The sequence below is a fragment of the Pomacea canaliculata genome, linkage group LG11, assembly GCF_003073045.1.
Source record: "Pomacea canaliculata isolate SZHN2017 linkage group LG11, ASM307304v1, whole genome shotgun sequence".
NCBI lineage: Eukaryota > Metazoa > Mollusca > Gastropoda > Architaenioglossa > Ampullariidae > Pomacea > Pomacea canaliculata.
The window spans coordinates 7,725,719-7,749,591 of NC_037600.1; the positions used below are offsets into that span (position 1 = coordinate 7,725,719).

A 23,873-nucleotide genomic window follows, 5' to 3' on the forward strand; every position below is an offset into this window, starting at 1 on the left:
CCGTTGGGCCTTCAAGACTCTTAGGTGGCTGCGCCTGCCACGTGTCAGCGCCTGTCTTTGACCGATGCCGCAAAGTGGGGCAGTGAAACTAGTTTTCTTTTTTCGCGCTCTCTCGCGCTTTTCACTTTCCCAGTTTCCCTCCATTTTCTTTTTTACTTCAATCTCTGAGATGAGTAAAAGCTTGTTACGTCATTTGCTTTTTATTATTTTTACGTCAGACGACACTAGCCACCAAATTTTATTTTATTTTTACGTCATGAGCGTCATAGTATACGTATTATTTTTCTGTTCTCTTTCCCAGAAGAATTCTGCAATCTTGTTGCTAGCATTTACAGGGCTGCGGAAGACGGCTGAGAACTTTTTCAGACTGCGTTGGAGGTAAACACCCTTTTACCGCTTCTATTGCTGCTAAGCTTTAGCTTCAGAACCTCACTCTAAACCTAATCATAACCCTTAATTTTTACTTCTACTCCTAACCCTAGTCCAAAACCCAAACATAAACCCGACGTTAACTTAATCCTAATTATTCTTAAATTTAAGTAAAACCCCAACGAGAACATTCTAGAAATACATTTCTCTAGCGTGTGAACTAAAATATATATATATTTTTAAAAATCGCGAGAATATCAAGGACAAATAATCAAACAAACCAGATTAAGACATTTAATTTTAAAAATGAGGGCATTCTAAATGTGATGAAAATTAAACCCATGAGTTTTGCAGGAAAGTAATGTGTATTATACTCGGAACAGGAAAGCTGCAGTTAAGTTATATATTTATATTATGGTACCACGAGGGATGCTTTCTGTCGATAACTCTTTCAGCTGGGATTTGAATTGAGCGTATTTGTACGCGGCCATAATGAAACTAAGAAGTGAAACATTTTTTTTTTTACTCTTGCTATCATTTCCCTAACACGACAGCTCATGTTCAGCAGTGAGGGGCACGAGGTTTCAAGTGAAGTGGGGAAGAGGGAGGTACAAATTACGGTGGTGCCAGCAGACACGCGATTCACGCGCTCACTTTCTCGCTCCCCTATCACCCCCTTCTCTTTCTCTCACTGCGCGACTCTAGTTCCTTCTTTGTCTATCTCTCCCTCTGTTGTTTTTTTTTCCTGCTGCCATAGAATATTCTCTAAAAATTATGATTTTGTCGAAATTATCTCGTCGTAGCACACTATACTAGATTTCGTCTCCATGGTACAACAAAAAATAAACATGCTTTCGGATTATTCCTGCCACTTTTGATAAAATTCGGACAAATGGTATATTATTTTTTATAACAGTTATCCACTGCCGCCACACACACGTCCGCCCCCGCCTTTTGCCAGACTCCAGTTATGAGATAGTTATCGGCAAGACGCTCACCTCAGCGGGTAGAAGAAAGATGCCGGCCGATTGCTGTGGGCGGGCCAGTGAACATTGTGCGTATCAGAATCTTTAAAGCTAAACGCATAGGCTAATCCCTTCATATGGTGCTCTGATTGTGTCAAAATCGGCTTGCTCCTCATGTCTGTCAGTTACCGTGTGAAACGAATGTATGTTTTTTCTGTATGCTTCTTAAACTCTGTTTATGTGTGCATGGTGTGCGCGTTTGTGCATATGTATGTATATATGTGTATGGGAAGGGGGGAAATATCAAAACGAGGCCATCGTCCAAACCATAATTTATTGCTTAGGTCTGGAAATGCCCACCTAGTTATTGTGCAGGCTTCTACGCTGTTTTTGTAGGTCTTGCTTGCGTTCATCCTGTTGGTTCCTCAAGAGACCTCGAGAATCAAAGCTGTAACATCTAGAGGCAAGGTCATATGGCAAAGGTAAACAAATAACCAGTTCTTCTTCTCTCACATTATGCAATTTAGTCCACAGGTACGCAATTAATCATTCTTTCTCTTTATCTATGTGTCGACTGGTTCATCCTTCTTGTCCAAAAATGCATGCTGGAAATGTGCAAAAACTGACCCTGTAGACGTCCCCAAGTTTTCAAAGACTAAGATTTCGATCATTTGGACCGGTTCCAGAGTCAAGTGACTTTAAAATGTCGCTGCCGTCACGGCAGAAATAAATAAAACAGAAATGCGACAATTTTCACACATCTTCTTACAAACGCAAAAGAATGAGTTAAATAAAGAAATGCTTGTTGGAAATGTCTTTAAAATCTTGGTGAAAAGTGGTATTGATAAGTGTTTTTATATGCTGACCTGTATTTGCGACTGAAAACAGAGATGAGCTTCACGCGAAGTAACCTAGATGGCTGAAATACTAATCTCTGGCCTTATAATCTAACCTTAGTTATCATGCATCACTTGCATCACTTAGTTGTCCCCTAATGGAAACTTCTACGGAATCAGTTTAATAATTACGATATTTGGTTGTTGGTGCCAGCATCTGAGCCTTTATTCTTGTAAATATCATTTACAAAGCAAATATATGTCAGTGAGTGTGTACGTGAATAACAGTACGTGTATATGGTTAATCAAAATTATGCTAACATTGAAATAGTAGAAACCACTTATTCGCAAAACATACATCATATGTGCAAGATGATTACAGGACAGCTCCAACTAGTGAGCAACAGTACCAGGACACACATTTCGCTGGAAAAAATTGATACCACACTCCGTATAGTGTTAACATAATTTTGGCTAACCCTATATGCATGATGGCAGAGTGGGAGACGAAAAAGAATGTTTCTAGAATATTCTCTAAACTCCTGCACAAAATATGCAGGCGCTATCAGATCTCTTCTTGTAACGAGATGTTAGACATGACAGTTTACATTTCGCTTCCATCATCGGCGTTAGCTTGGCAATGGTAACACGATGAGAGCCGAAGTGGTTAACTTTCACATAAAAACAGCATGCACAGATTGTATAACAGCAGATAATTATAAGTTCTGTCAGGGTTACAGTATGTAGATGCGCGCGCACAGACATACATTTTCACACATACACACAAGAACATATAAATTCTCACGTATGCACATAAACATTCAGACACACATGCGTTTATGCCTGTACACAAAATTTTACTGCCACAAATCAGCAAGCAATGTGTATTGAATCAAGTGCAGTATGTAAATGGCGCATGCAAGCACGAACACATACAATCACACTTATTTAGATATATGTCACATACGCATACGCATGTACACATAAACACGAACAAATATCTGCAAATCCGTGTGCGTATGTGTGCACACCAGACTGCTTACGAACACTTTCGTACCCTCAGTAAACTGTAAGGATCATGGTTGTAGGTGAAGGACGTGAAAGTTTTCCCATGCCACGCCACACGGTTGTATTTTTTCGTGTTCTTTTCCCAAGTGGGCCACAACAAATTTTATTCGTTGGATCATTACGACCATCGGTTTTCCTACACCACATTCTTTTTCTTCCAGGCATCGGGGGCAAACTACTCTATCAGCCTTCAGTCCATTCCACCCGCACTCTCTAACACTCACCTTTCCACCACCACCCCCTTCTCCCCCAAAAAAAAATCCTACTGCGGTACCTACTCACTGCTCTCGTTGACCTTCTCTTTGTTTTTCCTCTTATTTGTTGCGATCCCAGTAATTCTCGTGTTTTTTGTGCGCGTGCCCTGTCTCTTGGCGAAGTTTTCTATTACATGGAAAAACACTCAACGATTTTTTTGTGGGCGTTAATTTTTTCCCCAAAGTAAAACATAGGCGTGCTTTCTTTGGCATTTGACAACGTAGCTGTAGTTTCACTTGCTGTGTGTTGGAAACTGATATACTATTCTGTAGTGTAAACAATTAGATCCGATTCTAGGATACAGCAAAATCAAAACGGATATTTTGCATCGAAAACGATTGCAGCAAGCTCGAAACCTATTCTAATTTATTTCTGTAACAATCAAGAAACCACTTAGCGTTTGTGATAGGTTGCAGCAGGTATTACATTATTATGATTATGCTATTATCACATTTACATAATTATTCTAGCATGGTATTAATTATTGAGATCTATATTATTGGTTTGTGTTACATTATCAATTTCATGATTCCGTACTTAAAACAGTTGATACTTTTGCTACTTAAAACAACACCCTTCTCAACGCAAACTGTTTTTTGCAATGATGTTATTTGTTTGTTGTCGTTTGTCTTTATTGTATGGTTGATTGTCGGTTCGTTTGTAGTCTTTTGTGTGCAGCGTATTGAGCTGGTATTCACACGGGCAAATGCGCTTTGCAAATCCAATTATTTTTAAGCAAGCAAACGCGTCCACACACACAAAGCAATAATAACAATAAGTAAAAATAATGAAAAATACTGAAAGCAAACAAGGAAACGGTGATAGAACCTCGTATATTTTCTCCATACTACCAGAGCTCGCTGACACACATGTTGCTAATGTGGAGAAAAAAGCGGAGGAAAGTCATCACGAAGTCTTCACAGAGGATGTGATGGCGGCCATCTTTATGCTGTCAATCAGATTCCGCTAGATGTCGAGGCAACCTAACTCCTGGTTCTCGTCCTTTCGTATGCGTCCCTTCTTATACTTCAACACCGACATGTCCACCTTTTGAACGTCTTCCGTTTATTTCATCTCCCAACCACCGCCCCCAATCTAGTCTATGCGTTTTCGACAGAAGCCGTAACCTTGCTAGAGACAGCTTTCGGCTGATGCACACACGAGTATTTCGTAAAATATCCATTCAAGAGAAGTGAATAATGAAACAAAGAATCTGCTCGGCCACTATTTTCTCCCATTCTGTGAGAAGTGTCTAGTGGTAAAGCATTCTGAAAGGTCTACCGTACTCTAGGAAACTGCAACTGTATACGGGTGCTGCTTTTCGGAGTCTGGAGAAGACCGAGTTAAGGGTGCCAAAGCTGCTTTAAAAAACCAATAATAACAGAGGACAAGCTACAAGAAAAAGAAAGTGCTGCTTTTATAACCTGCTAACAAAGAGGACAGAGAAGAGAAAGTAAAGCTGGAGGAGAGTGGGCAGGGGGAGCACAGGGAGAGGGGGAGGGAAACCCCAGCCGCGTGAGAACATGTGAAGAAATTCTTCTGGTTTTGCAGCGTCGGGAGTCTTCAGGTCAATAACAGCCACTAGACAATGTGTCTGCTAGTATCTCTGATGTACTAATAGTAAACATCAAAGAAACGTAGTGAGATTCCTGCTCAACATCTGACTGTTTCTTCTCACGCCAGTTATTTTTAAAGAAGGATAAAGACCAAAGCAAAAACAAAAACAAAAAAATCCATTTCTTATCACTGTGCACGAAAAAGCGCGCTTGTCATAATGAGGAAAAAATAAAAAATAAAAGATCGGAGATACGCTGCCTGGGTCGTTGTGTAGTTCCTGAACAAAAGTCTCATTGTGAAGAAAGGAAAATAACAAATAAACTAAAAAAAGGGACGAGCAAACAAACAAAATAACAGCGCAAAAAAAAAAAAAAGAAATGAACGAGAGAACAAATTAATAAAGGACAAACTTTGAAAAAAACCCCACATTTTATTGAAACGAAATCTAGGTTACGCAATACTTCCTACACAGGAAAACTAAATCCCCCTTTCCCCAAACAAAATAGGAGAAACGTTTTAATCCTTTATATATTTGGTCTGAACCTGAATGCAGTCAAGCTAGCCTGGAGCTAAAGCTTGGCACGGTAACATGGAGCAAGCGGTTTAGTTATCTAAGTGCTAGGCGTTAACATCTAGCTAGCGGCCAGACACCCCGGCTCCAGCATTTTAATTTCTATGCAACAAAACATTAACAGGCAATACAAGACAAGTGCAAGGAAAGTCCGAGCTAAGCTAAATTAATATAGCTTCCATTGCATCTTTAGTACATGATTTATTATAATTCATAACTTAAATCATAACATTTTTTCCTTTGTTTACCGTTGCAGGAAGTGCAGACTACAATGACCTAGTGTGCGTCGAGCGAGAGGAGTGTATAAGGGAGACCATTTCTGGATACAATGACGGGTTGTAAGTTTTGAGTTATCTTTCTTTGATTGCTATTTCTCTTGCGGTTAGCAACGCCCATTTGTTAATGAATGTTCCTTTACGTGAGCTCATGTTTATAGTAACAAGTCTTTAGTCTTGTTTCTTTGTGGATTCAAGCTTTGGAGTGAACAGACGTGGAATTCGGTATATCGTAGATAGTTCTTTTGTTTCTATATAATTTTAGGCAATTTATACAAACGTGCTTACATGTACATACAAATTACTTTCAACTGCTTTCAAGTTCATACATATGCAATTTTTTTCAACGAGTTAATTACAGTAAGTGAATACATAACTCATTGTGGCATGTTTATCTAAATAAATTAAGAACCATAGGAAATATTATTGACTCGGATTTTGTATTAATTATTTTCCAACTTTTCTTCATTTTCGTCCTCGGTTGACGTAGCATGTAGATCGAATACTTTGCGTGCAGCCTCTGATATTAATAAGCCACCAACTTGACAAGACAGTAGGTATATTTGATTAAGGCTTTCTGCATCCATTTACAATACAAATCATGTATTTCTTTATGTAACTTTTTTGGGGAAAACACCAATAGGCCCAGATAATTTCAGATGAACACTGCCACAAAAGAGAGGGTGGTCGATAAATGTCGAAGGAAACTGCGCGTGAAAATATCTACTGATCTTTATAATGATAATGGCAGACTTTGTAGGTCTGATTGTATTGTTTATATGATTTTCTAAACGCCACTTTTCTGTTCAAAAACTAACCAGGGCAGGAACCATTGGCTTAGGTGGCACATTGACTTTTGTCACAATGGATGAGAAGAGAAGGTAACTTCAAGGCTGTTGACTGATAGTGCATTTACTGTAGTTGAGTCCAAGATAGTTCTCTAGGTATTATTGTTCACTCTTTTTCCCAGAACCTTTCTTTTGGTAATATGTAATTGATATTTTATCGTTATTGATGGTTTCACTCTCATTCTCTCTCTCAAAGACGCACACACCAACACGCACAAAAACACAGACGCACACATACATAAAGACACGGTAGGTAATTTATTGCTTCCTTCTTACTCTCTTTCACACACACGCACACTGCTTCTTTTAGCACTGTTAAAATACTCTAATTTTGATATTTTATCTATTTTATTGACGCCCCCACCCCCACATCACACAGAGACACAGTCACACACACAGAAAAGCTTCAACATGAGCTTCAGCATTGAGTGCTACCATCACTCCCTCACCCACACAGAGCACCACGTTACCCAAGGGGGCTGTCGGCACTCGCCAGGGGGCGTGGTCGGCCGTGTGACGTGAATGACGATTTACCCATCAACGGACATCGTCACCAGCGATCAGGCTGACAGCCAGATGGAACGCTGGAACCGGCCGCGGCGCAAATCAAAGGCGTGTGTAAAGAGGTTAGCCGTGCCTAGACACCGGAGGCTCCCTCCAGCGGTAGTAAGGGGAAACACAAGTTAGGGCTGTGGCTATTTCGGGATCTCCGGGTCTTCTTCCATCCGCGGCAGGAATCGCTAGCAATTAACAGCCAGCGTGTGCTGCGATCAAATCAAATTTTGTCGCCGTCTCATTACGCGAGCAAACTTCGCGCGGGATTGAGGCTCCACGCGCTTTGCTGTTTGACTTGCTGGTCCGCCAAGCCTGGCCCAGACAAGCTCGCCCCCTTTGCTGCTAATGGGATCAGGCGACGGTAACTCCTCAGCGCCTCGCCTCCCGTCGGTGGAGGCTGATGATAGAAGATCTATCTTTGATTTCGCGCTAACCGACTTACCTCCCCTTCGCAGCCCGCACGCTCACCACGCGGAGACATTGGACAGGCCTGGGGCCCCGACGGGGATTCAAGGTTTTTACACAAGACTTTTGAAGCTTGAAGAAATAAAGAGCTATGGCAAATGAATGCGCTTCAGCTGTCAGGCACGGAATCTAGTTCAGAGAACATGGAAAAGAAAGTGATGGGTGAAGAAAGGACAATCACAGCCAACTCGTGGAATGGCTTCCGCTGTCTGCTTGCAGGGACTTTGTGGATTGGAAACGCCTACAAAACAAAGTCTTGTTGTCTAAGCAAATTACTGCTGATGAGTCATGTGGCATTCGGTTGTTTTTCTTTGAGGTAACCTCGTAGTCGTGTTATTGATCCGTGGGGTAAATATTCTGAACGCTACCCAACACTCAAAATGCTGAGTGAGAAATAAAAAAATCGATAAAGAAGGAGAGAAAGAATGAAGTAAAGAAATAACAAAAGAAGGAGAGAAAGAACGAAGAAAAAACCACATTAAGAAAGTTGGTTTCTGCTGACACAACTTTTTTTTTTTTTTTACGAGAACATTAACACTCAGACATGCGAACAACATGCCTGCATGCAGACGAAATGAGGGATAGACACCAAATGATGTGTGGGCGAATAACGATGAAAAAATCCTAAGATGAAGGCACATACCTGGGCAATCAGATCAAATAGTGATGACCCAGCATTAGGGTCACTACCGGTCTAGGAATCTGGAGACTGGCCCAGGACACAGGACACAGGATTAAGGCTGGCCGGAAAGTATAGCTTAGTGATAAGGAAGATGATGCATGGACGATATTTGATTTTATGAAGAAAAAGAAACAAGGATTGATTGGATGACGACGACGACGACAATGATGATGATGATGAAGATAACAGAAGAGATAACAGAACAGACAACAGAATAAAAGCACGCAATAGTTTGTTGCAGATCTCTGATGGCCTTGCTGTAGGCGCAGAAATGGATGTAGAGGGGAGGTGTTGGGTGCCAAGAGGGGGAGCAAGGACCCACTCCAATATATTTTATTTACCGACCTTCGTCTTGTGGGGATTATTGTTCGATTTCTTTCGCCGTCTGCTGTCTCCAGCCCTTTCCTCGCTGTTTGTTTTTCTTTTTTAAACCACACAACTCTCTTCCTGCGATGTTCAATTAAGTTTCCTTACTATTTTTTCCCTTTTTTGTCGGTCTCGTCTTTCTATATTTTTATTTTCATTTTTCCCTTTCTTGTTGTCTCTTTTAGTTATGCTGCCTGACCGTGCTTTGATACTTTATCTACAACAGAATGAACGAAACAAAATTCTCTCTCTGTTCATTTACAAGGGCAACAATAATAATTGCTGTAAGATGATAATGTTGATGATGATGATAGTAACAGGTCGTTCGAAGGTAAATGTTTTCACTCGAATCCCCATAAAATCACAGTTCAGATGAAGAGTGAATAAGCATGCAAGCACATCATATTAATTATAAATATTATAATAATAATTAAATAATATAATATTAATTAATACATCATATTAATAAAAGAAATAGAAAATGTTATTGCTAGGTGCCGTGGAACAGGCATTCTCCTTTTCTTTAGTGATTAAACCTGATAGTATCCAGCAGGCCCTGCAGGAAGAGGGGGTGCAACTTGCAAAAACTAGGGAACAGATGGATATGGAAGACAGGCTACTGACAACTTGCCAACATGTCACTGCGATGTAGGTAGAGGCTAGGTTTTGGTGTATGGACTTGAAAACCTCAGGACACAGGTTCATGCCAAACAAAGGAATAATTGTGTGCAACACCTTGACAGCAGCAGCTGCAGCACCTGCATCGGCAAAACGATGGCCGTGTCACGGAGAACTTGAGCTCTGACTGAGCTCTTGGTAACCGCCAACTTTTCTTTAAACACTGCCTTCCTATCATTGTCAGATACTGTCCTCTACATCTCAATAAACTCTCTAGACACAAACAAAGAGTCTGGAATTGATGAAGTATTTGCTGTGGTTGGGTAGACAGAAGCTGGCAACTCACAGATACTCTGTAACTGCATTACTCTTTGTCTTGCAGTCCTGTTTCTATTCCTTCACACAGCTGACCGAGCCAAAAAAATGAGAGATGACATAAGACTGTTGCACATCTCTGTCCATCCCTTTCTGTTCCTGGAGATACATGATGTCAGTCATTGCAGACTGGTGTGTACTCCACGCAAAGTTTGCTGTGACAGCTCCACATTCTGAAGCAGCTGGAAGAAGGCAATCAGAGTTTGAAGTGGACACTGCCCATACGTTCATCTCAAATATAGGTAATGGCACGATGGCAGTACAAATTAATAAAATGGCACAGGGAAAGATAAAAAGACACAGAAATTCATTCAGGAACATAGCGAATATCGTAACAGATGTACTGATCAAAATTAGAAACAAAACTTCACGCAGATCAACGGACAAATATGAAAAGTGAGGGAGATGACCCAGTTAGGCAAAGGGTATCACTCTCCAACTATATCCATTATAACTTGCTATAATGAAAGAATATAGATGCTTTACTTGAGTGTCTCCACATTATGAAGTGTACTCATGCAAACTACAGAATAGTCTTTTTCTTTTAAAGTTATTTATTGCCACCATTATGGTAGTGTTAGCATACATCACAGTTCCTCTCCCTCTGTGTTTTATTTTTACAGTCACCACATTATTGATTGTACTTAGTCAAATTACGAAAATCGTCTGTTACTTTGTTCTGCTACAGTTATGATCGTTATCGATAGTACGCATCTTTCCTGTGCTCTGAGCTGGTGGGAGAGGTTGACGGAAGAAGACTGTCTGAGAAGGGCAAACGACTTCCAGCCAGACAGAACTCCTGCCTGCCACAGACAGTCCGCTGTCGGCCCCTTACCGAACGCTTCTAATCTGCCGGGGTTGAGCATCTCTGGACCGAACATCGCACAGGTTCGAACTATTTTTCGAGATTTTTCTAAACGTCATTAAACATGATAAACAACGCATGCAGATATTCTATCCAACCCTGTCTACCCAAGTATAGCAATTGATTGCAAATTGGCTTTTTCGTTTTACATGCATGCAGGGAAGGGAAGCCAACTTTGAACAGTATCCTCTGCTCAGGCGGAAGTATACATAACTCCTGGCTCTAGTCATCAGGAGCCTCCACTAATTTCCACATGTGTAGGTATATACATCGATAATTATGTCACTTCTAAGTGTGATTAAGTATCGAGACTTTAGCGAGCTTACACATTAAAATTATATTCTGCCAACTGACAGAGAAGCTGTATAAATTATTTGTATTCAGAGTAGTTTTTCTTGTAGTATACTTTTCATGCACAACTTTTCGTTGTCCGCTGTGACTTTATATCCTCAAACTAACCTTTCCTCACTTGTTTTAAAAAAGTTTTCATGAACTTTTCTCAAAAAAAAAAAAAAAGCCAACAACAACTAAACTTTACAAATACTTTAACTGTCTACAAGTCTATTATCTTCGATAATAGAGACGGATTTGACTAAAAACTCCTTCGGAAATTTTCTTATAACTCAGTTTTAAAATTTTTTATGTTTAAAGAAAATTAAGGTGGGTTTGAAACAACTGTTTTATTTAAGATGATGAAAAGACACACACACACAAAGGAACGAACACTCGCACACACAGTACACATTGAAAGAAAACGTACATCGCACACACACACACACACTGTCTTTCGTTCTCAGGATACTTTATCATAGATGCAGTTGCCCACGTTTATTGTGCGTAACATTTTAGAACGCAGAAAAATAAACATAGCAAATAAACAACCTTTGAAGCTTCATACACTTGTCAAATATAGCCTAGGCGTGCGCATTCCTAAAATCAAAGCAAATAACCCAATCCCCGAGCCTGCCTGCCTGCCTGCCTTGCTTTTTCCTGACATTGTTGCATTCATATTCCAGTATATTCTTTCTAAATTTTGTGAGGATTTGACAAACAATGTGGTTGTAAACTCGCTTACTCTCTGAGAGAAAGAATACTCAGTTTATATGATGTAGCAACTACAATCACAGGAACGTTCATAATTCTTTTAGAGAATTTTATGTTTTGCTTAACTATGCGACGAACATTTTCTTTTGCCGTGTAGACAGTATTGTGAATCCATCATCACAGCCACTGTGGCAAAAACTGCACGTGCTATATGCCGGGCTCCATCCGCTATTCAAGAGGAGGAGTTAAGGAAGGTTCGTTCCTCCTAATCAACTTCCTCAAAAGTTTTTAAACATTTTTTTTTTTTTTTTTTTTAGTGAGCCTGCCAATATCTTGCCCCATGACATTCGCAGTCTGACGTCTGCAGGCGTTGACTGCCGCTCTGACGTTCTCAAAGTTAGGAAATGGACGCAAAAGAGCGCTCGCAACAAAAGTGATTACGGGTCCAAATGTACCACGCAACCCCGATTAGGCCCCTCGCTCTGGCCGCGACACAAACGTTAGCCACAGGCCTTCCCTGGAGATTGGTCACGAGGCATCTTGGGAGGGTCTGTCGAGGTGCTGCAGGGGGAGACGGCTAACGTCAATTACTTGATTTGCATGCGAACGCTCTAAGACAAGGGAGGTGTGCTGGCGGGCAGAAGGAGAGAAGGGACTTCTTTCCCTATCCATCACCTGACACGGGGTCACGTGCCATTGTCATAAAATAGTACATTCATCGACTGGAAGTATACGAAATGGCGCGACAGAGCGGTCTCAGGAGTTGCGGCGCATGACGTGCGGTGGGAAATGTGAGCCAGACTGAGAGGAGGATGGTTATGCTCGAGAAAGTTCTGTAGGATCAACCGTGGGACATTCTGTGTTCTTTTCATGAGCTGTCTCTGAGTACAGCTGGATTCACAGACAAAGAAGGCTGGCTTCTAACATAGTGTACAAAGGCAGGTTAGAAAATGCCTCTTATCCCCACCCCCCTCTCCAATCCTCAGCTCCCTCCCCCTCCTTTGCTACCCTGCCTCTGTATCTCCTCTCCAACGACGAATGGAGATGCAAGAGAAAAAGTATCTTAAAAGTTTGGATGTGTGTGCATGGAACTGCGTGCATTCATATATGCATGTTATACGAGAGAAAGAAGAAGAGGAGAGTAAATGACTTAAAATCTGGTAATAATCCGAGACCATAAAAGCGAAGGAGAGAGAAAAAAAAAAAAGGGAAAAGTTTCACCTCTGCAGCAAGGATCGGAGAACAGATATTAAATTTCATAATTTGTTGTGTGCTGCGAGTCATCTTGCAGATTATTTTGACAATCGCGACTGCCCAGTCCTTGTGGGAAGTTTTCCCAAAGCCTCCCTTTAGCGTGTCTATAATTTAGTAACGGGCTTCCAGACGACAACGTGAAAGCCACGAGATTGCGCGAGAAGAACGCGAAAAGCTCTTGGGACCGAAAAGCTTCAGTCGGTGACGCCGAAGGAGGGATCGGCCGAGTCAGGGATCCAGAACCCCACGCGGCTGGAGGCATATCCCATCGGCCCTCAACAACCGGCATGCTTTGCGTCAGCCTCATTTCCGTTGAAGCGAAAACAGCAAGTCTGGGGAAGAATGCCGACTACGGGCTTCGAGATGCTGACACAAAGTAGTCTTCCTGGCGCCTGGATGAAAAAACAGCCATCGAGCGTTGTTAAAGTGGACGTTCATGCCAAACTGCGTTTCTGATCGTAATCTCACTAGTTTAAAAAGAAATTGAAATGCAGAGCTTACAAGCCTTCTTTTCTGGCTCATGTGCACAAAAAATGGAATGGGAAATATGGATTCATGTTAAGAAGAGAGGGGTTTTGCTCTGGAGTTTTTTGTACGATTAATTTCCCTTACGTTTCTATAAATTTTAGACGATAACAGGACCTACGAGTACCTTTAATCGTGAACTCAGATGCTTGAAAGATGTATTCTCAACGGCCCTATCCTCAAGTTAACTTATCTGGACAAACCTGAGGAATATGTGGAGAATTTGATAATTGTGGAACCGGGCTCGCCTTGTCCTGATATACCAGGAGATTTACCTCCTTTACCTTAGAATACGAATACGAATTGTTTATTTTGTTTGGCCTTTGGACCCATTCAAAAGGATTACCATGTAACGTATTACAGGGAAAATATAAAATGCACACTAGATTAAAAATATTCGTTTGCTTCCCATCATTGTCCACTCGTTTTAACATTTTGTAAGCTCTCCATGGAAGTCTGTGTTGCTCCATCTTCGAAAATCGCTTATCTGAGAGAAAGACTGGACAAATGAGAGTAGCAGGTGACAGAAGAGAAGGAAAGGAGAATAACTATAGTACTTTCAAATTCCTCCCGAGGCAACACTGCTATAGATATACAAATCCTCTCATAAATCTACTAGTACTAACAGTTCGCCCATATTTTTCCTGTTAAGAATTGAGCGCCCTGTAGACAACTTTGACATCTCTGTTACATGCCATTCATACTCTGTGTGTGTGTATGTGTTTATCTATGAGACGTGAATAGTTTCCAGTTCAAACTACATTCAAAACGGACTGTTACCTTTGCTATGGCAATTTCCGTTCATTGTCTCCTGGCTGTAGGCGAGTACAGACTGGCACCAAGACAGCACTCACTATAGCTTAGCACTGCACTGCTGCTGTCGCACCGGTTGACGGGGTCCATGGTGTGAGGCGACTGTGGGCTTCTTGAAATTTTTGCGTAAATTAAAAAAAAAAAAAAAATCAAAACTTTAGCTACCTAGCTACCTACTCCAAAATTTATCTCGAATTGACATTTGAGGGACATGTTTGTACAGTAACGCTTTCATATCAAAGTCATCTTAATCAATAAGTTGTTTGTTGAAGAAGACGACAAAATAATCGCTCTCAAGATGTTCATGACGATCTATTCCACTTACAGCGCGCACTTAGATGGCGGTTTCTGCCAAGCACCAAAACCATACTCAAATCGTGCAGGCTCACGAGCACACCTTTTCAGAGTAGGCATCAAAGGCACTCAAAAAACCCCAAACAACAACAACAACAACAACAAAAAAACAAACAAAAACACAAAAACAAAAACATTGTACAACACACCCAGCGTTGGTGTGATCATGTGCAGTACAAGCCTCAGGTGATATTTCTAACTTGATGATGAACATAAGATTAATTACAGGAGAATGCTTTTGGAACAAAAACAAAAGCGTGTTATTAATACCAATACTACAGAGACGAGAGTCTATTGAGCAATTATTTATAGGAGAATTTTGTTATTTTTTAATTAATGAACGAAACAGCGCTAATACATTTCAGCGTTCAAGAAGCTTTTTGGAAATCGTTGTTTTCTCTAGTATTTGCTTTGTTTCCAATTTTAAATCAAATTCTTCCCTCTTGTGCAAAACTGGCACTTCGCAAACATGTTATTTTATTCAATTCTTATTTAGGTTGAATCGGTAGGGAGTGAAGGGCCTTGCGACTTCCGGGTAGTAAGTTACGGCAAGGACGTGTCTGTCTGGCAAGAGCAACGCTAAGCCTCTTGCGAAGTGATCCGCTGTTAGTCTCGGCGAGCCTAAACAGTGAATGTGAATAAACCGGAAGCTTTGTCGTGTAATGCCTCGATTTAGCAGTTAATTGGAAAAAAAAATCGTCTCCTGCAGCAGTCCAGGGATATTCGTGGTCAAGGGATCCTTCGGAGCAATGCTTAGTAGAAAGACGTATCTTTACAGACTGCACTCGATGTACGAGGCAGATTTTTTTTTTTTTTTTTTAAATGGAGGACGTTTTCTGACCCTACATTCCACTTGACTGGACAAATGTAGGCAAGTGTTTGACCAAGTCTGGCAAGAAATGGTGTTAATAATCAGAAATATATACACGAATCTTTGACAAAGTTTGACAATTTTATACAAACATTGTGTAAACACTGGGCCAAACGTTTTGTCTGCGTTTCTGAGGTTACCTTAAGGCACTGTACTGAGGGACCTTCCCAGATAGCATGAAAACATTTTAAAAACGTTTTAAAAACGTTTACATGGTTGTGATAAGGTTTACGTTTTAGATAAAACGTTTTAAAAACATTTTAAAAAACATTTACAAAAAAAACATTTTTAAGTAAAACATTTTAAAAACATTTTTAAAATGTTTGAAAATAAAACATTTAAAACAAAAATGTTAAATAAATGTTTCATAAACGTTTACAATGTTAACCTTTATGGCTGCGCGTCATGACGTAATTTTTTAAAAGACGTCACTATTTGATTCGCGGGCTTTCGCTTCTCCTATGGAATTTTAGAGCCAGTCCACGGTGTAGATACTGAAAATCCTCGCCAAAAAGCATTTTTAAAGACTTTGTTATATTTGTCTTTTGACTAGGTTTGATAGTTTAAAATCATTGCAGTTTTTAAAACATCAATGCTACGTAACTAAATATTTGCTATTCTTCTTGTGGATGCACTTACTCCCATGATTCCACGCGGCGCGACATTTTCTCTGCTGATGGTACTGTATGTTTTAAAACCAAGGTTGTAATCTTTTCTCTTTGTTTACCACACACGTACTGCAGGTTCTTAATTATAAAACGCTATATACCGTGTTCTAGTACAACACACATTTAATGTCTGCTTATTGGGTGTGATGTGTCAAAGTTTACTTTCTGAATTGAGCGCTCGTACATAATCTAACACGTTAAGGCAACTGATAGTTCACATCATGTCGTCCTACTGGACGAAGCGGAGAAAAGTTAATAAAACTTGTAGAAGCAGAGTTGGCAGAACTGAAAGAAGAAAGATGTATTCAATGCACACTGATACAAACATTCACGATTCACTGTCTCGTAGAGAAGGTGCTCACAGTTTTAGATCTACAGAATCAAATTAATAACAGTTCGAACCAGCGGACACCAGAACTCTCAGCGATAACATCACGCCAGCAATATTTACCGACTAATACAATTTGGGATGAAAATAATGATGATGATGTTGTGAAATCTAATTTTAGTGAATTTGAAGATTATATTGATGATCGGTTTGATTCAGGATATCTTCAGAGAAGCGACAGTGAAACAGATACAGATTTGGCCACACAGTTGGCATATTGGGTCGCAACATTTAACATTTCCAACAGTTCACTTTCAGTACTTCTTGCCTTGTTGCGACAAAAGCATCCTGTAATAACTGCTTGGCTTGAATTCATTGCTAACCGTTCTATGGCTGAAATGGTACCACTGGTATTGTGTAATCATTTCTCATTATGGTGTAAATTTGTGTTACATGTTCTTAAAATTTTACGTTAAGGATGATAGAGTTTTTACGAGCTAACATTAAATAACATGGACATTATAACATTTCATGCCACAGAAAGCAAACTGCAGTCAATACAATCATATCTCAGCTAAAGAAGATTCATGCTATCCTCCCTGTATTTACCATAGTTCCTTGAAGTATAACAGTGTATAAAAATTTATGCAGTCATAATCTCTGACGGAAATATGACAGTCAATGATGAAGTCAAACGTCCAACACTCCCATAAAGACACACAGTTAGCCTCCTGGTAAGAGTTCATAGAGGATTGTTTATTTTCAGCACGCTAAACGGTTAGCATACTGGCCACCAAGTGAGCTGACAAAACACCTTAAGGAGGGAGCTCTGCCAGATAGACATACTGGACTCTCAAGCTGTTTGTATTTTGGGTTCAAAGGGTCCTTTTATACTTTTTTTACTCATCTGTCATATATATGTATATTATAGAGATTAGATGTTTGATGACTTCGTCAGCCTGGTTAATAATTTTGTGGTCAGTCCTTGATAAAATTAAAAGTATTGTTCATATTTATTTTGTAAAAGGTTTTAAGGTAGTGTTAGTGTCTTTAGTCCACGCAGACCTTGCTTAGGGTTTAATTGTGGTTACAGACTGAACATACAGCCACATGACCATTAACATCTCAGCGAAACAGACAGTTAACTGATTTTGTCATGTGAAATTCATATTGTGTGGTAAAGCATTGCATGCCATTATTCTCGATGTTTATTATAACTTCACAAAATAATAACCTTTCAGATGAGTATTTGGTTGCCAGACGAAAAGTGGATAACAGCCAGTATACATCAAACTTGGATACAACAGATGATGACAGCACTAAAGGTTGAAAAGATCGGAAGAGGAAGAGAAACAAGTAGTCACATTGTGTCTTGTTTGAGTTATAGAATGACAGGGATTAGGGAATCCCTAGGTTTGGAGACAACTTACCCTAAGATCAGTACAGATTTCAGTATTGCAGTTCGTTTCAATTTTTTCATGAGGTAATATTGATATTATGATAGGTATAGCCTAGGAATTATTTATTATTTTATTTCTTAAATCTTTTACTCCAGAAATTCTTAAATTTTCATAATTGTCATTTCACTGCACACTTATTATAAGGTTATGCTTGTTAATTAGGTTAGGGCTAGAGAGCCAGACGAGGAGGAAGAAGACGACTTTAGATGGAAATCAGTGCATCCAGCAGTGCCAGCAGGACCATTGCCCAGACTCATTGCAACCACAAGTGGAAACAAGCGTTTATGCCCCACAGGTAAATGCACTAACACTCAGAATATTGCCACCCGACGTGAGCACCCCAGTGACCAACGTAGTGACTCTCAGCAAGGAGTACAAGAGGGGACAGACCTCACAATGCAGCAGTAAAAGGCGGTACCCAGAGAGTGTCTAATGAAGGTAATTCAGACAATTATATTATGGGTAACTTTTCTTGCTTTTTGTTTTGCCTATTTAATTTTGTTGTGAATTCCCTTTAACAATCTCATGTTCAACATAGTGTTGGTTATACAAGTTTCTTACTGCCTCCCAAATCACCGTTGATTGGCTTCATTCACCTATAAAAGTTAATTGTCCACTTTTGCTCACAGTGCTATGTTCATATTGTTGCAGCATTTGCCTGGCTCATTCTGAAACAAGACAGAGAATTGAAATTGATGCTACAGGGAAGTAAAAGATATGGTGATTCATTCACTGATAAGCAAAGACTAGCCTGCTCCAGCAAAGGATGTCTGAATGTTGCAGAAGATTTGATCCTTCTGATTAGAACACAGCAAGAGCTGTTGGAACTGGATGGACGCCTTGATGATGATTCCTTTCATGAATTACTCGTATGTAAAGCAGATGTCATTGTTAAAGCCATGATTGAAATGATAATCTGTAATATTTAGGGGAATTTTAAAGCATAGCTTGAACATTTTTGAAAAACTTATGTTTTTATAGGGAATTCATTTGAGAATGATCAGTTCTTGTCAATCTATCATACATATATAGTGTGGAACACAATTAGTCAAATTTTAAATCCAGTTTCAAAGGGTTTCAGCCTCATAAACTTTATGGTTATTGGGGAAGGAAACATTAAATGTCAGCTTTTTGTGAAAGTTTTCAGTTTATAATTTTTGTATGGCCCTTGAATTGTAAATAATTAAAGCCATGTATATTTTCACTACACCCTTTCTTGTTTATGATGTGTGGCCTACTTTTGACAGATATGTTTTCTTGTCTTCTAAAGATTTGCAAGTCAAAAGCCTCTCCTGTGTGGGTAGAACGAATGCAAAGGATTGTGCGAAAAAATCATGCGCGACTCCTGACCAACAAGGTTGCTCGGAACTATAACTGGAAAGGACAAAAGGGAGAGATGTGTGCTTTCAAGGGACTGAAGGTGCAGGCCATGATCTACAGTAAGTGATGATGTATACATGTTAGTGTATATTATTATTAAAGGTATAGATATATGATATATTGTCTACACATACTTTGACAAAAAGAGAAGTGCAGATCTAAGTGCTTATTTTTGTATAAACAATGAATTGACATTTTCATTGCTAGCTCTACAGTTGAAAATTATTTGTAGCTCTTGTCAGTATTAATTGTGCTTCTATGGGTGAAACTAGCGTAAAACGGAAAAGACATGGGAACAAGCATAAGCACCTATAAAACTGAAACAATATGTATAGTGTGAGACTTCTTTAGTCATCTTTAATCTATAAACCTGTAGCGCTTCTTTAATCTACAAATCCCATTTTTTGCTATCTGCAGAAGCTGTACGGAAGAACCGTGGGTGTATGGAGGCTTCCGATAAAGTTAGTGCAGGAGCATCACAGAGTGGAGACCAATGCTTCAGCAGACAGTGCTGTTTCTACCTGTCGTCGTCCTTCCCGCCGAGCTGCCATCCGCATCAGAGAGCGACGACTCCTCTCTCAGTGACAGAGAAGTCTAGAGATATACACGTAATGTCTACGATGACTGCAATGCCACCTACAGCCGCCGAATGCCAGTACTGGTCACATAGCCATTCGCTTCCAACGGCAACAGCAGGCAGTCCTGACAGTCCTTGTCACTGGCTGTCTCACGCTCAAGAGCTGTCTCCCACATATAACACTTCTGTGCTTTTGCCTCCTTTTACTCCTCTACACTGGCAGTATGCCTAATTTTTGCTGCATAAGGAACATCAGGCTTATCACCAAGCCACTCTTGACCCTAATTGGGACGCTTGCTGATATTTAGCAACAATGTCTCATATTTGAGATATCTAATAATTACCTATAAGAAGGTTTTAGTATGTTAAAATGAAGGCATGTGGATCTGATAGTGTTCTAAGTGCATTTTTCATAAAGCCGCTTTACCAGACATACATGAACTTTTAATTGTTCAGCCTTATTTTACGCTATGGAAATTCTCATATTATTAATTAATTGGAATGATATGTCCCTTGTAGAAGGTAGAGATGATAATGTGCATGTTGTTATCTACAACAGGGTAACTGTACTTTTTGGTGTATTTTGTACATCATCCAATTGTATTTACAATTCACTGTTTTTTTGTAAATCTAAAGGTCTATAAGTTTAGTTTTAGTTTAATTATTCCTTGGCACTCTGCACGGAGCACAGTGCCGCACCACCTCACCTTTAAGTATTTGAAATTGAAATATTTAAAAGTATTAATTTAAAAAAAATCCTATGCATTGATTTGTCGGTGTTTAATTAATTCATATTCTTTTTCTCTTTTTTTGAGTATCATTTATTCATTTTTATCACAAATGGTCACCATTTTGTACTTGCTATTGTATAAGTAAATGTCTCCTGGGTTTATTCCCAACGACACAAAATATGTTTTAATTAAAACAAATGAAAATCTTCTCTGTACATCCTTTTTGCCATGTTTGAAGTGAAACTGCAGAAAGTATGTGTGAAATGTGGAACATTTAACTTAGTTTAAAAAACATTTTATAAACGTTTTAAAAACGTGTCATGCAAAACATTTAAATTAGGTTTAAAAAACATTTTAAAAACGTTTTAAAAAAGTTTACATACGAATATTTATTTAATGTTTTTAAAATGTTTTACAGAAAAATGTTTATAAAACGTTTTAAAAACATTTTTAAAACGTTATAAAAATGTTTGCAGAAAACGTTTTAAAAACATTACTTTGATGGGCATGATAAACGTTTTAAAAACATTTTCTGCAAACATTTTTAAAACGTTTTATGTAAACATTTTAAAACGTTTTTAAAACGTTTTTAAAACGTTTGCATGCTATTTGGGTTTACAAGCACAAAGGTCAGGTGGCCTAAAGAAAACTTAGCAGTCGAGAATGTGTGAACAGCGCTGCGATAGCAGTCAAACACGGAAAGAGCTTTCAAAAACAGTTTCAATGTCAGGCTGTTGAAATGTATCTGCATGTTAATCATGTGCATGCAACAGATGATGTCATTTTAATGCGATATCAAACTGATAACAAGGGCACTTAGTCCTCTCCAGCAACAGCAGCAACAGCAGCAACAGCAGCATTCTCCACCTCCAAGGGCGCATGTGTCACAGCTAACTTTTCACGGATGACCTGACGCATTTGTTGACGCACAGCGTCACACACACGGATCACGCGGAACCAAGGTTACAAGGAAGAAATGGTGATGATGCTATCACCAAAGTCTCAGACGGCGCGCGGGCACAGGCAGCTACATTTCCCAGAATTCCGCATTGGCACCTCCCGAAAAAAAAAAGGCCGAGCCGTTGCCAAGGTGACGGGCCCAATACGCTCAAAAACTGCTGGAGCGTCGCGCGGTGGTGTCGTCATTGCGCTGAACAACTGATGAGTTGCATTTTTCACGAGCCTGGAGACGCGCACGTGCCACCTTCCGTGGGCCCCGATAACCTTTTTGCGCACGCGCAGCGTGATGGTAGAAAAACTGAAGGGAAAACCGAAGCGCCCTGTTTGACGCCTGTCCCCTTGCCGTGCCGCGCTGCCTGTCGGGACTGGCCGAGGTCAGAGGCGAGTCCTCGCACGCGCGGAGGTGCGGAACGTGCAATATGTGTGCGAGACGCGCGGCATAATTGAGGAGATGAGGGGGGACCGAGGCGCGGGGCCGAGTGTCGGATAGAGCGCGCGGCTGATTATGAACCTCACACGCTTTCATGGGGCCCCGGATCGTCCGCTTATTACGGTAATCACACCCGGGACGAGGTTGGTGCGGTGGGGTTGCTGGTGATGGGAGGGGGGAAGGGATCCTTTGCTTGTTCGAGGTGCAATATCCTCGCTTTCGCCTGGTCCGGGCCCGTAACTCCGGGGCTATCAACATGGCCGACGAGCAGGAGCCCGTCACTTCGCATCACGCGCATGCGCATGCCCGCAGCCTCGAGAGATCTCGTGCAGACGAGATTGTGGACCTGCAGTGCAAGCCGGGAATGATTTGCTGCCTGTCGGTGGCGCCCTCCTTGCCAGCCCGCCAATCAGGGGAAATAACTTGGTTATCACCTCTGTCGTGACTGCCTCCTCGGACAAATCTCTCTCTGTTGGTGGGTGAGAGAGAGAGAGAGTTTGTGTGTAAAACTTTTTCTCTCACTCACTCGTCATCTGTGGTGTCTTTTCTGTTTTGTCCATCATGTTCAGTTTTCTCTCTTGAAAGAAACTGGATGGAGCAAGTTTTTAGAATGTATGTGAAGTTGTTAATTCTCCCTTAATGTTCTCTAATTGCATTTCTGTTGCTGGAGTTGGTTTTGGTTTTGTTGGTTTTGTGTAGATTCACTTTTGCTAAATTGTACATGGGTTTAGGGGAAGGAGGATGTTGAAAGCATTGTAGATCTTTGGTAATTTCATCGGCAGAGAACTGTGTGACACTACACCACTTACTAGAAACCAGAGACGCGCTCGCGCGCGCGCGCACACACACACTTGCTCCTTCTCCACTACTAGTATCATTTACTATCTTTTGTGTTCTATTTGAGGGTCAGCTCAGGGTATATCAAAGTACACGTTTGTTCATCAAGAAGATTTAAAAGTATCTAAAAAAAAATTCTCCATGAAGACATGAAGTTTCTTGCAACCGTAAACATATACACGCACATCAGATGTGGGAAGCAGATGGCTATTCTGTTTGTAAACGTGATTTATTAACTGCTGGAGCTAACATGTTAAATACACTCATAATAGTAAATATGCTAGTTAGAAATTCTGTTTTTGTCTTAGTGTTATGTTTCTTGCAGCCCCTTGATGGTTTGAGGGTAGAAAAAATAAAATACTAAAATAAAATGCTAAAGAAGAAACAAGCAAGTCAGACTGAGGGAAAGAAAATCGCAGAGAAAGAAAGTGCATTTCCAGATGTGTTTGCGGATCTTTATTCAGATTGTCCTCGATGATTTCATGTTCTTAGTTTTGAGCAGCAAACCTGGATATTGTTCACAAAATCTCTCTCAAATATATTTCAAAGTGGTCCAAAGAATGTGTAGTCACAGACCCATGTGTCGGCAGTGTCTCTTGTCGGGCCAGGTGCACAGTTGGGCCACATAGCTGCTGTTTTATACGCTTCTTACCTTTCGGCAAGGTTTTTGCGTTGAGAACGACTGTTCCCCCAGCCCCATTCCCCAGTCATGTCATTAAAACAAAACAAAAAAGTTAGGAGAACTCGTAAAGCCCAAAACAAATCACAGAAAAATAAAGGTAAAGAAAACAACGACTAACTGTGACGTCAACTCTGGTCGTTAATGTGAACCCTACCATGATGCTTCTTGTTGAAAGGTCACAGTGTCATGTTGCAGGTCCTGTACAAAGACGTTTGCGAACACCGATGACAGTAGCTCGACACTAACGACAGCGGCGATGCCGGGGAGTGGGGTGACGAGGAGAGGGAGA

At 40.3% G+C, this 23,873-nt stretch overlaps 1 protein-coding gene and 1 long non-coding RNA gene across 4 annotated transcripts; both read left to right on the forward strand.

The window, feature by feature from the left end:
- Nucleotides 1-242: 242 nt before the first annotated feature.
- Nucleotides 243-17,637, forward strand: LOC112575281. Of its 2 annotated transcripts, none has more exons than XR_003101593.1 (8): nt 243-378; nt 1,286-1,423; nt 1,731-1,816; nt 5,878-5,959; nt 6,718-6,777; nt 9,813-10,047; nt 10,494-10,693; nt 17,294-17,637. It is a non-coding gene; the product is annotated as an uncharacterized LOC112575281 (long non-coding RNA). The 2 variants fall into 2 exon arrangements; XR_003101592.1 differs by lacking the exon at nt 17,294-17,637 and adding an exon at nt 10,830-10,931.
- Nucleotides 17,638-18,639: 1,002 nt separating this feature from the next.
- LOC112575445 lies at nt 18,640-20,492 on the forward strand. Of its 2 annotated transcripts, none has more exons than XM_025257319.1 (3): nt 18,640-18,856; nt 19,258-19,426; nt 19,785-20,492. In XM_025257319.1, exons 1-3 carry the CDS (start codon nt 18,683-18,685, stop codon nt 20,174-20,176), a joined length of 735 nt encoding a protein of 244 aa, XP_025113104.1. In that variant the 5' UTR covers nt 18,640-18,682; the 3' UTR covers nt 20,177-20,492. The 2 variants fall into 2 exon arrangements, with proteins under 2 accessions (XP_025113104.1, XP_025113105.1); XM_025257320.1 differs by having other exon boundaries at nt 19,267-19,426.
- Nucleotides 20,493-23,873: the final 3,381 nt, after the last annotated feature.